At 40.2% G+C, this 17029-nt stretch overlaps 1 protein-coding gene across 3 annotated transcripts in view; it reads left to right on the forward strand.

Annotated features, from left to right (window-relative positions):
* The first annotated feature begins 7162 nt into the window (after positions 1-7162).
* RNF145 (ring finger protein 145) overlaps positions 7163-17029 on the forward strand; it is a 51368-nt gene continuing 41501 nt past the window's right edge. Inside the window, exons 1-2 of one of the 3 annotated variants that reach the window (XM_008015168.3) lie at positions 7163-7486; positions 13073-13295. In XM_008015168.3, coding sequence (XP_008013359.1) covers positions 13112-13295 — 184 coding nt within the window. In that variant the 5' untranslated portion in view covers positions 7163-7486; positions 13073-13111. Of the gene's footprint in view, positions 7487-8536; positions 8829-9773; positions 12046-13072; positions 13296-17029 lie in introns of those variants that run through there. The other 2 variants (XM_008015169.3, XM_073010552.1) reach the window with 2 other exon arrangements.

Here is a 17029-nt window from a genome sequence, read left to right on the forward strand (position 1 = left end):
CATAATATGAAAAGAATTACAAAAGAAAACACCAAGCAAAGGACAACCCAAGGGAAAACTGGGTAAAAGACTTGAGCAATTCATCAAAAAGGAAATCTTAAAAGGCCCCCAAAATACGAAAAATACTTAACCTTATTGGCAATTAGGAAAATGCAAGTTAAAAACCCCATTAGAAAGGTTAAAATTAAAAGGTCTGACAACACCAATCATAGGCTGGGAGACAGGGCAACAGGAACCAGATTGCTGTTAGGCAAGTAAAGTGCTGCAATCACCTTGGAAAACAGTTTGGAGTTACCTAAGAAAGTTGAAGATAGGTAGCCCTGTGGCCCAGCAATTCAAGAGAAATGTGTACATGTGGTCACCAGGAAGGCAAGTGCAAAAATGTTGATAGCAGCATGATTCACCATACCTGTAGTTCCAAACTGAAACTTTAATGTTCATAAATTCAATGTTCGTAAGTACTAGGATGATTACATCATGTTCTATTCATATGACAGAATTCTATACTGCAATGAAAATGAAATAACTGTAGCCTCACGAGAACATAATTGAATCTCACAATGTTAAGCAGAAAAGAATGTTAGTCACAAAAGAATATCTAGGCTGGGCATGGTGGCTCATGCCTGTAATCCCAGCACTTTGGGAGGCCAAGGTGGATGGGTCATTTGAGGTCAGGAGTCCGAGGCCAGCCTGGCCAACATGGTGAAACCCCGTCTCTACTAAAAACACAAAAATTAGCTGGGCATGGTGGTGCATGCCTGTAATCCTAGCTACTCAGGAAGCTGAAGCAGAAGAATCATGTGAACCTAGTAGGCAGAGGTTGCAGTGAACCGAGATCATGCCTGGGCAACAGAGAGAGGCTCTGCCTCAAAAAAAAAAAAAAAAAAAAAAAAAAAAAAAGGAAAAAAATCAAGAACAGGCAGAACTAGACTACAGTTTTTAGGAATTCATAGTTAGGTGGTCAAAGAAAGAAAAGAAAGTGACTAAAGTCAGGAAAATGATTACCTTTGGGGCAAGTGAGACAGCTGTGAATGAAAGGGCATGTGAGGGTCTTCTGGGGTGTGGACAAGCTTATATTTCTGGACAGTGGTTAAATGGTTGTATTTCATAAGAGTATGTGGAGCTGTACAATTGTGTTTTTATGTACTTAACATTATTGTTATTAGTTACCTCCTTATGTTCATAGCAGCATATTATACCCAGGGATGGGTGACAAGCAAATTATAAGGATTGAATGCCTTGTGACCCTTAACTGTAAATAATAGAAAACACAACCCAAATTGGCTTAGGCCAAAAAAGGTAACCTATCAGGTAATATCAATTAAAGAGTGAGGGGGTGGGCATGCTGGCTTCAGATAAGGCTTAGAGCTCATACAATGTGACCAGGTGTTGGGTTCTTTTTATGTCTCAGGTTCTCTTTCTTGTGTTGGCTAAATCTTCCATTGGTTCTTTCCTTTTGTATCCCAGATAGCTGCCAGTAAATCCCTGGGATTACAGGTTTCCTTTTTTAGGTCTAGCAGGAAAGAGAAACTTTGCTCTTCCCATGGTTCAATCAAAACCTCTGGTGTTTAGTCTTACCCCTGATTGGCCCAATGTGGCTCACGGGTCCTTGCCTGGACTAAGCACTAAGGGAGAAAGGATAAACTGGTGGATCCCATTCCTGGTAAGTGGCCAACAGACCACCTGTTTATTCAAGGTTCAAGTTGGTATTTGAAAGAAGAACAGGAGAAGAAGAATAGTGAGGAGGTAGCTAACAAATGTCTATGACAATCAATGTCCATTTTATTTAATTGAATATCATCACACATAAACAACAACACACAATTTTGCACTACTCCCTACCTCAGGCTTAATCAGAACCAAGGCAAAGAAAGTAGCTGGGTAGAACAGAGGTACCAGTTGAGCTAAAATCTGAGAACAACAGCAAAAATGCAATTTTTTTCTGCCAATGTTAGTGATTCTAAACAATCACAGGTGCTCAGATTAATGAAAAGCAAAGCTGGCTTGTCAGATTGGATCTTCTTTAGAGATATTTTGAGGTGAACTGAGAAAATCTGTGTATTGACTGGGCAGTAGAGGATTTAGAGAACTATACTCCATTTTCTTAGGTACAGTAATGGTAATCGGTAAAAGTTTTAGAAGCAGCAGGTTGGAGTATTTAGGAGTGAATTGTGTTGATGTCTGTGGCTCTCTAAAATAGCTTAGCAAAAGACACACACACATAGGTAAAGAAAACATGCAAAAATTACCAATTGTTGAATCTAGATTGTATGCATACGGGTGATCATTAAAATATTCTTTTAATTCTTTATGTTTGAAACTCTTAAAATGTTGGGGAAATAAAAAAATGTTTTCAGAAAAATCTGAAAATTCCAAACAAACAAAAAAGCTGACTTATTTCTATGCTTTCTCTTCTTATAGTCTCAGGTATTAGTTCCGTACCAGGGAGAAAGAAATAAATTTATTTTGGTGTTAAAACAATATAAGTTCTATTGCTGTTTTCAATTATCCACGAAAAGTGTTTATTCAGCACCAGCTATGCGTATGAATCACTTAGTGTTACTATAAAGTTACAATTTAATCTTTATCACCCTATTAGAGAATAAAAGTTGACAACCAAATACTACAGACAGAAGGAAGGGAACTAGGCCAGGTGCTGTGGTTCATGCCTGTAATCCCAGCACTTTGGGAGGCTAAGGTGGGTGGATCACTTGAGCCCAGACCAGCCTGGGCAACATGGCAATACCTTGTCTCAACACGAAAATTAGCTGGTGCGGCGGCATATGCCTGTAGTCTTAGCTGCTCAGGAGGCTGAGGTGGGAGGACTGCTTGACCCTGTCTCGGAAAAAAAAAAAAAAAAAAAAAAAAGGAGGGGAAACTCTTGAGGACTTTGTACCTCATAATACAGAAGGTAAGATTAAACACCAGAGGTCTTGATTGAGCCACATTGGGCCAATCAGGGGTAAGCCTAAACACCAGAGGTTTTGATTGAACCATGGGAAGAGCAAAGTTTCTCTTTCCTGCTAGACCTAAAAAAGGAAACCTGTAATCCCAGGGATTTACTGGCAGCTATCTGGGATACAAAAAGAAAGAACCAATGGAAGATTTAGCCAACACAAGAAAGAGAACGTGAGACATAAAAATAATCCAGGACCTGGTCACAGTGTAAGAGCTGTAAGCCTTATCTGAATATTGCATACATAATATTGAGGTACAAAGAATATTAGCACACATCATTTCATTTATTTTTCACAACAACCCTGCGAAGTAGATACTATCACCATCCCTATTTTACAGACAATAAATGGAGGTGTTCTTAAGTTACATACACTTGGCACAGGGTCCCATAGTTAACAGATAGGAGGCATCTGAATCGAAGAGTAAATCTCTCCTCATATACTGCTGGTGGGAATGTAAAATGATGCAGCTGCTTTGGAAGACTATTTGGCAGTTCCTCAAAAAGTGAAACCATAGAGTTACCATACGACCCAGCAATTCTACCAGGACAAATGAAAATGTGTCCACACAACAACTTGTACGTGAATGTTCGTAACAGCATTACTCATAAACGTCAAAAAGTGGAAATAACTCAAGTGTCCATCAACTCATGAATGAATAAACAAAACATGATATATCTATCTATACAATGGAATTTTATCTGGCAAGAAAATTAAGTACCAATACATGCTACACATGCATGGACCTAAAAGATTATATTAAGTAAAATAAACCAGACACAAAATACTACATATTATATAATCCCCTTTATATGACATGTCCAGAACATGCAAATCTGACAGAAAGATTAGTGATTGCAGAACGATTAATGATTGCTTAGGGCTGGGACAAGAAGGTAAGTAACTGCTAATGGATATGGGTTTTCTTTTCCCCAGCGGGAGATTATGATGAAATGTTCTGAAATTGATTGTGGTGATGGTTATACAACTCTGCAAATATACTAAAAACCACTGAGTTGTACACTTTTAAACAGGTGGATTATATGTCAAATAAGCTGTGTGTGTGTATATATATATACACACACACACATATATACATGAAAAACAGAGTGAACCTCCCTTTACTGCATAATGTTGCCTAACAAAACTATAGTTTTCCTTGTAGAGTTGGCTCTCAAAATCAAACCAGGAGGGTAGCCAGGTTGAATGGCTTCTATATATTATCTAGACTCTTCTAATTAGGAAGTTGATTATTGAATTGGATATCTTTGAATATCTGGTTGTTTGAATTGGATAAAGAAAACCTCAAAGTGCCCAGAAAACATTAGGAACAAAAAAGTGTGTGAATAAATGAAGACATGAAAATTCTCCCTCATACTCCCAGTGTTGGCTATCCATGGTTCTTTGGCCCCATCATGTGAAATCTGTTATATGATATTCTCTAGATTTAGAAGGCAGTGCATAATAAACTGGCCATCAGTTGTCTGCGGATTTGCAACAGAAGACTATTTCTATGTGACTATTAGCAATAGTTGGCTATATCAGGAATTCAGGAGCGAGCCTTTTGGAATGGCTAGAACTGGAACATATATGCACTCTTTCAAACTTTGTGCTGACTTCCTCCTCAATGTTGGATGCATTTAGACAGGAAGGGAGATAACCTTTCGATTCCTGAATGGTCTGCCATTGGGCAGTTATAAACATACCACTTCTTTCCTTCTAGCACCCTGGGCAAGTTCCTTTTATGACCAAGCTGTGGCATTTAGACATTTTCTTCCAGGTGCTTAATGACAAATTTAGCTCCTGGCTTTTCCTGATTCGGGTGGGTTTGGGTGCCTCTAGAAAGTACTTCCTCTTCACTTGATTGAGCTCTTTTATTTGAGCTGCCCTCTCTTCACCTGGCCCACGCCCACTTCTTTTTTCTTTTGCGTTTCTTTTTAGTTCTGTTTGATTACCTGCTTCTGGCAATGTGGAGCTTTCCCATAACTGGATTAGCAGCACTATAATAGCAGTAACCCTTTCATTACCAGAGTAATTTTCTTTACTTGTTTTGAACTTCAGCATTTACAGGCAGCTGCTATTAAGTTAAAAGGTAAAAAGACATGTGACTTCTTCCTGCTTTTACAAGTCCAGAATACTCATAGTGAGGGTTACAGGGCTTTGAAGCCATCTCCCCCACTTTAAAAAAAGGAAAGGTAAGAGCTGAGGTAGGCGTCTCCTCCATTTAAAACACAAATCCAGTTAGAGACCAGCCTGACCAACATGGAGAAACCCCATCTCTAGTAAAAACACAAAATTAGCCCGGTGTGGTGGCACATGGCTGTAATCCCAGCTACTCGGGAGGCTGAGGCAGGAGAACTGCTTGAACCCGGGAGGCGGAGGTTGTGGTGAGCTGAGATCACACCACTGCACTCCAGCCTGGGCAACAAGAGTGAAACTCCCATCTCAAAAACAAACAAACAAACAAACAAAAAACCACGCAAATCCAGCAACCATACTTCTTGTAAGAATCACATTTTCAGGATTCTGCCATTTATACAAAAATAACAAATCAAGTTAGAATTTAGTGTTATGTTCATTTTGACTTCTTTGTAATCTGTTTCTGGCCTTAGGTTTTCTTGACTCAGTCAGATGCAAAGTTTTTAAAACAGGGAGGGGATCAAGGGATAAGGTCTTGCTATCTTGGTCCATTTCCTATTCCAGTCATTATTCATGTGGCCTCTGTACTTTTTTTACTTACTAGGCTAGATAAAGAGACTCACGAACTGCCTCCCTGGTATGTAACAGGCTTAATGACTATGGTGAAGTAGTCTGAGGCACCTGGATGAAAGGTGGTTATAGTGAGTTGTGTACACAATTCCCACACATTTTAAACACTTGATTCCTACAGAGCTTTCAAACTAATGGAAGGCAAGTTACTCTGAGTTTGGTTGACTGATACCTCCAGGGGTTGCATTTTCTAAATACAGAGCTGGCTTTCACAATTTTAGCAAGATACAAGAGTGTTCAGAATTGGGGGTTTACCATTCAAAGAACAGAGGCCAGAGACTTGAATTTTCAAGGAGGGTCCTCAACACAGACATCGAGATTACAGTACATTAATTTCTCTTGCACATGAAGAAGCTGAGGCTTCACAATTTCAGCATGACCCTGTATAGTTGCAACATCTTACCCATCACTGGGTGTGTATCTTCCACTGGCTCTTTCAACATCTAAGGCCAGGCTAGGTTCTCATAGCAACTGGCTCCCCAGGAACTAACGAAAAGAGAAGGCGAAAAACAGTGGAGGGGTTTTGGTGGTGGTGGAAGACAGGGGAGATAGAAGTGAGGGTTGCAGAAGGTCGTGGTGAGGCAGTGGCAGACAAACGGGGAATGAGAGGTCTCGTCAAGCCCAGGGTATGATAAGTTTTGTCAAGCCCAGAAGACTGTCGTTGTGTAAACACACAATATGCTTCAGGCTATGTATTGTGGGGAACAGTTCCTGCCCTAAATTAGGGTAGGATTGTGCATCTGTGATAAGAGACTGGCACAGAGACAGAAAAAGTGGAATTCCTCTACTTTGGGGAGGGGAAAATATACATTAACCTGTTTTGAACCTTAGGCCAAGACCGGGTTTCATACTGCAATAAAATTCTTTGTATCAAACCATGGGATCAAAATTGTTACAGATACTCTGTGAACAGTTCCAATACATTCATTCATCCACTCACTGACTCCACAGGGGTCTGAGTGCCTGCACTCGGTGCTGAGCACCGCTGAGCCATACCAGACGCCAACGAGTTGACAGTCTAGTCAGTCCAGTCAGTGATGGGGTTAAAACGAATTTTCGCATCGTTGCTACAGCGAAAGCACCGGGACAGGATCAGGCCTTCAAATTCTCCCACGTGGTCCCTGCAGGTGAGTGTGGGTGTGCGCGCGTGCGGCCCATGGTGTCTGGGAGTGAGAGAGCACGTGTGTCAGAATGGCGCGTGTCACAGTGCGCGTACAGGTGTCGCCGCGGGACGCCTCTCCATAGCCGCCGGAGCCGGGCTGTACCGATTTGGCTAGGCTTATGTCTCCCGCCCACGCACCGGAGGCGGTGCGGAAAGCACTCCGCGGGCGCGATTGTGAGTGAACGCGGGCGCGCGCGGGAGGGGCGGGGGAGGGGCGCGCCGCGCTGGCTGGGCCGCGCGCAGGCGCAGAGTGCGGAAGCCTGGCCGCGGCCGCCGCAGAGCGCCGGGGGCGGGAGGAGCGAACGGAGGAGGCCATGGCCGCCGCCGCCGCCGGCTGCTGAGGGGCTCGGCCCGCGAGCGCCTAGTGCAGCGGACGATGGTGACCGTACGGGCCGGGCCGCTGCCGCTGCCGCTGCCTCCGCCTCCCCAGAAGCAGCATCCGAGGCCCGGCGCAGAAGAGCCGCCGCTGTGAGCCGAGCCGTCCCGGCCCCCGCCGCCGCCGCCCGAGGAGAACGGGAGGGCGGGCGAGAGAGCCGGGGAGTTGCGGAGCCCGCCCGCCGGCAGCACCGCTCCCCAGGGAGGGAGTCCGCCGCCTGAGGTGACCACGCCGCCCGCCCGGCCCCTTCCCATCCCCGCGCCCCCTGGCCGCTTCCCACGGCCTCCCTCCCCTCCCCCATCGCGTCGCAGGCTCCTTCCTCTTCTCCCTGTTCGCTCCTTTCTTTTTATCTCGCTTCACCTCCCTCTTCTCCCTAGCCTCGGAGGAGTCCACATCCCCTCTTCACCTGTAGCACCCTTCCCTCCCATCCTCCAGCCTCTTCCGCCGTCCTCGCCTTCCTCCGACCCTGCTCTCCCCTCCCGGGCCCCGCGCGAAGCCCCCTCTGCTCCAGCTCCTGGGCCTCGGCCGCCGCCTCCCTGCCCTCCCATCCCTTCCTCTTTCCAGGGCTGGAGAGGTCCCTTACATTCCTGAGATGCCCTTCCTCGGGGCTCTCCCCGTTTGCTTCCCCAGCATCCCATTTCTAGGCCTTTTTCAAGAGCCTTCCAGAGCGGCCCCTTTCCAGCTCCCTTTCTCGTTTCCATTTCCAACTTTGCCTCTTTTGCCTCTTTGTTCACTTTGCTTCCAGCCTCCCCTCCCTCTTTCTCTTCGTCTTACCCTTCTTTGATCTACGCAGCCCCAAACTCAAGCTCCCCGCTTTCAGGTGGTGCGAGGTTGTTTGGGGGTGCGGAAGGGCCTGCCAGTCCATTCTTCAAGGGGGGACCCATTGCTCTGCATCCCGTCCATCAGTCCCTTTTTATAGTAAGAGGGCTGCTCATCCCTTCTTTTTTGTCCCCGTGGTTTCCTCTCTCGCTGCCATCCCTTCTGTCCTCTCCCTCCAGTTCTGCTTTCCCTACCCAAGGACCCTCAGACCCGTTAACCCCCCTTCTGGAATGAGTTCGCTTTCTGTTCGGGGATGCTGAACTTCGCCCGCGTTTTTCTTCGCGAGCCTTTTGGTACGTGGCGTGGCGCGACAGAGTCAGCACAGTTGGCGAGATAGGAGGGGAGCTCCCGAGCCTCTTTCCTGGCAGAGTTTTTGCTGAACGTAATCTCTTAGCCCCGCGGCGGCGGCCCGGTTGCTGCTGCTGCTGCTGCGCTGCCTGCTTGCCGCGAGCTGGGTTGGGGTTACTGTAGTTCAAACGCATCTGAGATCAGCAGGCGTGGTGGGAGGAGGTGCGGGGAGAGAGGAAGGGGCCTGTGCAGTGAGCAGGCATCAAAGATTAATGGATGGCTTTGCGTCGCAGTCTGCAGTAAACAGGAAACTAGTCTGAAAGGGAAGGAGAGGGCTGTGTGTCTTTTTATTTTTTAAAATACGGAGTGTGCAGTTTTACTGAATCTTGAATCATGCCCAAAAGAATGAGCTGTCGGTGCTGCAGTCGTGACCCAGGCTGAGCGCCCGATGGCAGAGGTAGCAGTTTTATTTCGTCTCTCTGTTCCTTAAGTTGAAAGATGGCCTTTGTATTCAGAATGGACTCCATGTCTTTGCGGTTTTGGAGATGATTAGAAACCACAGAATTGCTAGTAGTTTATGTGGAGATCAGGTACATACAAAGTTAGCTAGCAACGAGTGGGAGTGGGGAGGACCAGCTATATTTAAAACATGTGCCATTGCTTATGTAAGAAATGCGTTCTGTTTCCTGATATCTCAGTTCTGGGCTTTTACTTAGAATTTTAGGCTCTAGCTCTGTGCTCTTAACGTTTTCAATGAGGCCTACTATCCTAACAATTGGACAGCCCGAAAATTTGCTTTTCTTAAGATTAGTTTTAGTTGATGGTAGAATTTTTTTTTAACTGGTTGGGAGAAAGAAAGGAGATAATGGTGAATGATGATTTTTGTTTTTCTGTTTTGGGGGAAGGTGTAGAAGTATTGTACTGGATAGTTTTAAGTTGGGTCACGTGTCATTCTTGTTTTTTCTTTGTCTTTTTAAAAAAAGAGTTTCGGAGGTGTGAATTTTTTTGTTTTTTGTTTTTTTTTGGTTTTTTTGAAGAACTGTGTCAAATAAGAGAAATGAAAAACTCATTTTTCATTTATTTGACACAGTTCTTAAGAGATTAGCTGTGACTTTAAAAACCTACATTTTTCTTATTCAGGACGATTTGTATGTTGTCTTCGTATTCAAAACTAAAATCCCATATTTTCAGTAAAGTGTGGAGTGAAGCCCCCTGTGTTTTCTAACCCACAAATTTGAATGGTAAATCGTACAACATTATACTTCTACAAGACATTACTGTTTTCATAAGTAACGACTGCTGCTTCGAAGCCTGAGAAAGTCATTTAATGAACTCGTTGAGGTTCCCTTTTTGGTTAGCATTTGTTGAACCTCTCTTGTGGTTTTTGGAAATAAATGCTTTTTTTTTTTTTTTGGCGGTTTTACTGTGTAAAACATCTTTAAGTTTGAGTCACATTTAGTTTATGTTACCTGCGGAGACATCATGTTGAAGTATTACTTTCCTTTCAAAGTTCAAGGAGGAAATTTTAAAATCTTGCATGGAAGATAAAACAGTATAGGAAGTTTATATATTTGGCTTTGGGTGTGTTAATTAAACCTTTCGGTTTTTTCTGTTTTTAGCTCTCCTGCTTATTTTCTAGGATTATTTGGTATTATTTTGTTTTTAAGAGCATATTGAGCTCCCCTGTACTTTAGAACGTGCTGATTAGTCCTGTCTGACAGTAAATCTGGAACAAGATAAATTGGGTAACATTATAAAGGTATTCTCCAGATCAGGAGAGAAGGCTCCATTTTACTTCGTGTTTGTATGATACAGTGAAATGAGTAATTGCAAGTACTTGCAAAGAAGACGAATATTTTACAGTTTTGATGTTGGTTTAGTGTGTGGTGCTAAAGTGTGTAAAGTACCTATTTGTGATGGTAACTATCATGCACACTTTTACAAAGTTTCAAAGTGATAAGGTTTTGGAATTTTTTTCTTTGATTTTCCATGTATTAAATTTGTTTCTTCAGTGCCCTTATACATGACCAGCTTGCCACTGACTTGCTAAAATAACATTCACGTATAGAAATAAACGAAACATTTAGTAAGCAATAGATTCATTATTAAATGGACATACTTAATTCCATCCAAAGTCCTTGTTAAAAACATTTCAGTCTCGAGTTGACTATGTAGTAGAGTTGGGGATCTTGGATATTGTTCTTTATTGACAGCTTTCAGAACCCAGTATTTTCTCTTTATGGAAATAGAAATATGTCCTGTTTTCTGTTTCTTACTATATTTGTTAGGCAGGAGTGGTGGGTGGAAATAAAGAGGGAACATGTACCATTCTGCTAATGGACTTTTGTAATAGAGATGATCCTCTGTACGGATTAGAGAGGTTTTTTTCCCAGCAGACCTTGATTTCTAAAGCAGGATTAGTTATTTGTGTAGTTTAAATTTTCTTCTTACCTGTTTAGGAGCCACAATAAATGGTGAAAATGGGCACATTTTAAAATAGCAAAGCATTGAAAAAAGAGAAAGGTTCCAAATCAAATGAAATAAATATGGGCTACGAGTGTTAAATCAGTAATAGCTCCTCCCCCCTTGTTACTTATAAAAGCAGAGGTAATGATGTATATTGGATTCCAGAATATAGAAAAATAGTTGCTTTTCAATTGCAGTATAAAGACTGTCAGTAATACTGACATCTCAGTACGTGGTGATTTTCACATGGTGGGTGGTGGTTTGTGAGAAAATCTATTCATGTTACTTTGAAATAAATTCCCAAGAGGGTGTTGGGTTATCAGTTTGCTCACTAAAGTAAGTATTTCCAGTGTGATTCCTGAAGTTATCTAGATGGCTTATACACATTAAAATGCATTAAACTCTTTACCAACAATTTCTGTGAATATTTTGGTGTTTTTTTCCTAGGATTAAAAAATAATAATCATATCATGGGCTTTGAGAAATTTAGATTCCTCAGTGGTGTGGTTTGCAATAAATGTTAAAGATTAGAGATTTTATTTTTCAGTGCATTTTTCCCCCTTAGGACATGATAGTTAGTTTTGATTTTCACAATAATATTTTTCTTACGTAGGAAAATTATGAAAATGATCTTGTTCATGTGAAATAATCAGAATTGCAGTACTTATCTATAAAAATGTTAAGTCTATATTATTGGTAGCTATATATAAAAAATATTTGGGTTATGGGAATGGTTGACATATGATTATTGAAAAGTTTTTATTAATAGTGTGCCAAGTTAGGTTGCCTTTAGCTTTTTAACTATCTGAACTAGGAAGCTATGAAAATTGGAGGGTAAGATGGAAATACTGACAAATATTTAACCATAGCATAGCAATCTGTCACTATAATTTTCTGCAGAAATAAATGTTTTCATTTGTCCTGTAATGTCTGAAATTACTGCCAAAGCTGGAAATGTGTTTAGCTTTCTCAGCAAAATTCTTAAAAGGATATTGTCAGAGCCAACAATCCAGAATTATCTTTACTCTTTAAATTATTCTTTACCTACTTTTGTTTGCCCCCCCCCCCCCCTTTTTTTTTTTTGAGACGGAGTCTAGCTCAGTCGCCTAGGCTGGAGTGCAGTATCATGATCTCTGCTCACTGCAACCTCCGCATCCCGGGTTCAAGCAACTCTTCTACCCCAGCCTCCTGAGTAGCTGGGACTACAGGTGTGCGCCACCATCCCTGGCTAATTTTTGTATTTTTAGTAGAGACAGAGTTTCACCATATTGACCAGGCTGGTCTCGAACTCCTGACCTCGTGATCCGCCTGCGTCAGCTTCCCAAAGTCCTGGGATTACAGACGTGAGCCACTGTGCCCCGCCTTGTCTGCCCTATTTTGTATTTTTTTGGATTAACTGAAAGCTCTATCATAATAAGCAGTATGGCATTGAACTGTCGCTTTAAATAGTAAATTGTCCTGATAACTGCCTTTCATTTCCTCCTTTTTTTTCCCCCCTCTCACTACTTATCAAGGTATATGCAGAGACAGGGGCTGCAGACTCAATGCCTGGCTTCTTCCATGTGCCTGGTTATCTATATATCAAGGGAAGATTTTGATGAACACTTTAAAGGCAGATTATGGGAATTTTAGACTATATTTAACTTTAAAGATTCAAGGAAATGATACTGTAAATAATGTTTCCTCTACCTGTATCTACATCATGAGTTCTCTGGATTGTAAATTTATCACTTCAATTTTGATTGCAGGTGAATAAGGAAAAGCATAGAGTACAAGATGCTGCAAACTAAACGTGCAGTTATCAAGTTTTTATTGAGTTTCTTAGGCTTTTTCATAGAGTAAATATTCAAAATTCACCCTTTTACGAGCTACATAAATTGCAGTTTTATTGGAGTGAGTGAATTTTTCAAGTTAATTGTATACAAGTTACAGTAGTCTTACAGAGTGTTTTGTTCCTAGACTTGGAGTTAGTGGCCTTTTAAAAAATTAGTTTTGAGGCCAGTACATTTAATCAGAATTATAAGATTGGGCAGAACTGAATGGGTCAATGTGAAAACACAATACAGAGGTTATTTCATGAATATCTAAAAATAGTAGATGTGGCTGAGAAGTAGTAGTATGCATTCTCACATAGTTTTGTACAGTATGTGACAACCTATTAGATTCATAAAAGCATATCTAACAGCTATTTGTGTTGACTTTTTATTTTTATATGTTGTGTCTTCTGAATTTTAGGTCTTCTCCAAGAAAAAAAAAAAGAGAAAAAAAGAAAACATGGCTGCAAAGGAGAAACTGGAGGCAGTGTTAAATGTGGCCCTGAGGGTGCCAAGCATCATGCTGTTGGATGTCCTGTACAGATGGGATGTCAGCTCCTTTTTCCAGCAGATCCAAAGAAGTAGCCTTAGTAATAACCCTCTTTTCCAGTATAAGTATTTGGCTCTTAATATGCATTATGTAGGTGAGTGTCTACATCACGTTTTCTGATCTTATAGTGAGCATTCTGATTTATGTCTTAATATATTTTTGGATTTGGATAAAATGAAGTTCATTTTCATTAAGATGATAGTGATATAGTTATTGATGAGTGCTTATGAATCTTGTTGATAGTTTTGTCTTACCATTGCACATGAATTATTAAGGCTACAAGAAAGTAGGCAGTATTGGATTTATTTTACTGGATAAAACTGGAAGACAGAAGAAAACATTTTAGATTTTAATATGATGAAATATAAACAATGAGAAATACTTTTAGAGACATTTGGACCCTTCTAGTTTGTCCTTGTTTTGGAGTTTGGTAGTAATTCAGTGTTCAGTTAAATGAAATGTGGGAAATGATACTATAATATTTTGTTCCATAAAAAAAATCCTTCTGGAACTGTAATTTTTTTTTTTTTTTTTTTTTTTTGCTTGAATCCCGTTTCAAGAAAAATGGAACTATCATTGATACCCTGTGGGGTTAGTGGTAAAAATAATTATGAGAGATTAAAGAAATTAAAGTCAAGAAATACAAGCATGAAACAGATAAAATTTATGTAGACTAAAAGTCATGATCCTTCCTTTTTAGGTTAAGTTTTGGTTTATCTGTAATGTGTATAGCAATGTATTTTATTAATGTTGTGATTGCAGAGTTCCAGACATAGTTTGAATGGTACTATAGTGGTTTTGCTAATATTTTATTATTAGAGTTGCCCATCACAACGTATATCTTTTATAAAGTCATGAAGAGTTGTCTTGTCTCTGAGATTTATTATTGATTTATTTATTTATTTTTGAGATGGAGTCTCGCTGTGTCGCCTAGGCTGGAGCGCAGTGACGCGATTTCGGCTCACTGCAAGCTCCAGCTCCCGGGTTCACGCCATTCTCCTGCCTCAGCCTCCCAAGTAGCTGGGACTATCGGCGCCCGCCGCCACGCCTGGCTAATTTTTTGTATTTTTAAGAGAGATGGGGTTTCACCGTGTTAGCCAGGATGGTCTTGATCTCCTGACCTCGTGATCCGCCCGCCTCGTCACTGGGATTACAGGTGTGAGCCACCGCGCCTGGCTCTCTGAGATTTATTTTTATCTATAAAAGGACTTTGTGGGTTCTAAAACAGCCCTGAGAATGTTGCCCTTATATCCTTAAGAGATAAGCTGTTGTGGAAAGAAGTATGATGTAGTAGAAAAGACGGTGCACTAGAAACAAAACATTTCGGTTCAGTAAACTCATCTTTTGTGGATGGCACTACCTTGGGAAAGTCTCTGAAATGAGAAACTTACTTTATGTTGCAAAACACTATAATTCTCAGCCTTTTATGAAAGGCTTTGTATGTTAGCCAATTTATGGAAAGTAATTCCGGTCAGTTGTAGAACAATTGGGTTCATGGCTTAGCTTTTTAGCTTAATCAGCAAAGTCATACATATTGTGGTTTTAAAAATGTGCTTATATATTATTTCTGAATAGGTTGAAATATTTATTATAAAAACAGCTGCTTGATAACCAGAAATATTAATTTTAGAAATTGAATGTGTTCTAGTACAATTGAAGTTCATAATCTGGTTTATAATTTTGGAAACTCAGTTGAGCCATCTTAAATACACTTACTCCATGCCAAAGTAGAGTAAGCTCAGTGGTTGCATGAACAGATATTTTCAGCTTAAACAATTTTTTGGTTGGCGTTACCTTTGTCAAAATATTACATAGTGTTTATATAATGCTGCTGTTTGCAGAATTTCACCCTCAAATACAAATCAGATTTCACCTTAATAAAATAGATAATGTATTTATATTCAGAAATCAAAAAGCATAAAAAGTATTTAATGAAAAGTATCTCCCTTCCATCTCTGTTACTCATTCGTTGATTTCTCACTCTGAACACCACGTAGCTTTTATTTCCTTCTGTATAATTCTAGAGATATTTTTATGTATATATAAGTAAATATAAAAAATATATATTTCCCTCTTTTTTATACAGATGTTAGCATGGTATACATGGTTTTGAATTGTGGTTTTTGTTTGTTTGTGGTGTATGTGGAGCCATAACTACTGCTTTTAGATATTTATGAAATAGAATCTTGTGCTCTTTTCTTATGATGACAGTCTGCCGGATCTGAAAGACTCTGAGTAAATGTTGATGCCTCATTTTTCCTCTTCCCAATTGCGTTTTACATTGGCATAGTATCCTCATATGGATATACCATAATTTATTGAACTAATTACTCCTTTGATGGACATTTTAGATAGCCTGCCTTCTGCTATTTTGTACAGTGTTGTGCTAAATAACTTTGTATAACTATAATTTCAACAAGTACAAATATAACCTGGGGCTAAGTTATTAGAAGTTAAGTTGCTGGGTTAAAGAGTACAGTGGTCCCTCAGTATATGCTGGAGATTAGTTCCAGGATGCCCACGTATACCAAAATCTGCGCATACTCGGGTCCCTCGATTGACCTGGTAAAACTATGTATGCAGAAGCTTGGCCCTCTGTATATGTGGGTTTTGCATGTTGCAAATACTATATTTTCCATAAGAGTTTGATTGAAAAAAATCTACGTTTGAGTGAACCCTCACAGTTCCAACCTATGTTGTTCAAGGGTTAACTTATATATATATTTGTAGTGTTGACAGATAGTACTTTCCATAGGGTTTTACTATTTTGTACCTCCAAAAACAGTGGTTGAAAGTTCCTACAATCCTATATTCTTATCAAAACAGCCTGTTACCACACATATTTTGGCTACTCCAATAGGTGGAAAAATTGATTTTTTTAACTCAATGTGGTTTTAGTTTGTATTTCTATTATGAATGAATTGAACATACACATATTTAAGAAAAGCCCGTATTTTCTCTTCTGAGAGTTGTCAGTGTATATCCCCTGCCCACTTTTCTGTGAGTTTTTTTTTTTTTTTTTTTTTTTTTTTTACCAATTTGTGGGAATTTGGTATACATTAGGGAAATTAATTCTTTGTTATAAGTTGAAAATAGTTTTTCCAGTTTCAACTCAGTGATTTTGTTTATTTTTTTGACATTTAAAAGGTTTTTTGTGACTGAATTTATCATTTTTTCCTTAAACTTTAGTATTTTGAGTCAGTTAGAAAAGCCTTCTTTATTCTTGAGTTTATAATGAGTTCTGTTGTGTTTTATCTTACTATTTTTGTGGTTTTATTTTTACATTTCAATCTTTGCTTCATTTATCTGTATGAATAGTGTGTTATAGGTATAATTTTATTTTTTCTAGATAACCACACAGTAGTCTTCACCTATTTGTTTAGTCCATTTTTTTCTTATTATATACTGAATTCTCCTATATTTTGTTTCATTTTTTAACTTCTCTTCCTTTAGTCTGCCTGCCTGTTAGTGAACCATTAACATGCTGTCTTGTTTGTTGAGGGTTTAGATTATATTTTACTGTCTGTTAGGGTTAGTCCCTTCAGTTCCTCCTCTGAGCTTTTTTTTTATGGTTAGTTTTCTATGTGAATTGTCTAGGTCTCATTCCAAAAACAAAGCAACCCATTTGATTTTTTTAATTGAGATTGCATTATTACTGATTTTTGGGGCAGGTGGGGAGGATGGGCTCTTGCTGTGTTGCCCAGGCTGGCCTGAAACTCCTGGGCTCAAGTGATCCTCTTGCCGCAGCCTCCTGAGTAGCTGTGACTACAGCTGTGTGGCACTGCACCTGGCTGCATTATTGTTAAATTTTTACGTTAGGGTGAAGAG

This window comes from Chlorocebus sabaeus, chromosome 23 (assembly GCF_047675955.1).
Source record: "Chlorocebus sabaeus isolate Y175 chromosome 23, mChlSab1.0.hap1, whole genome shotgun sequence".
Lineage (NCBI taxonomy): Eukaryota > Metazoa > Chordata > Mammalia > Primates > Cercopithecidae > Chlorocebus > Chlorocebus sabaeus.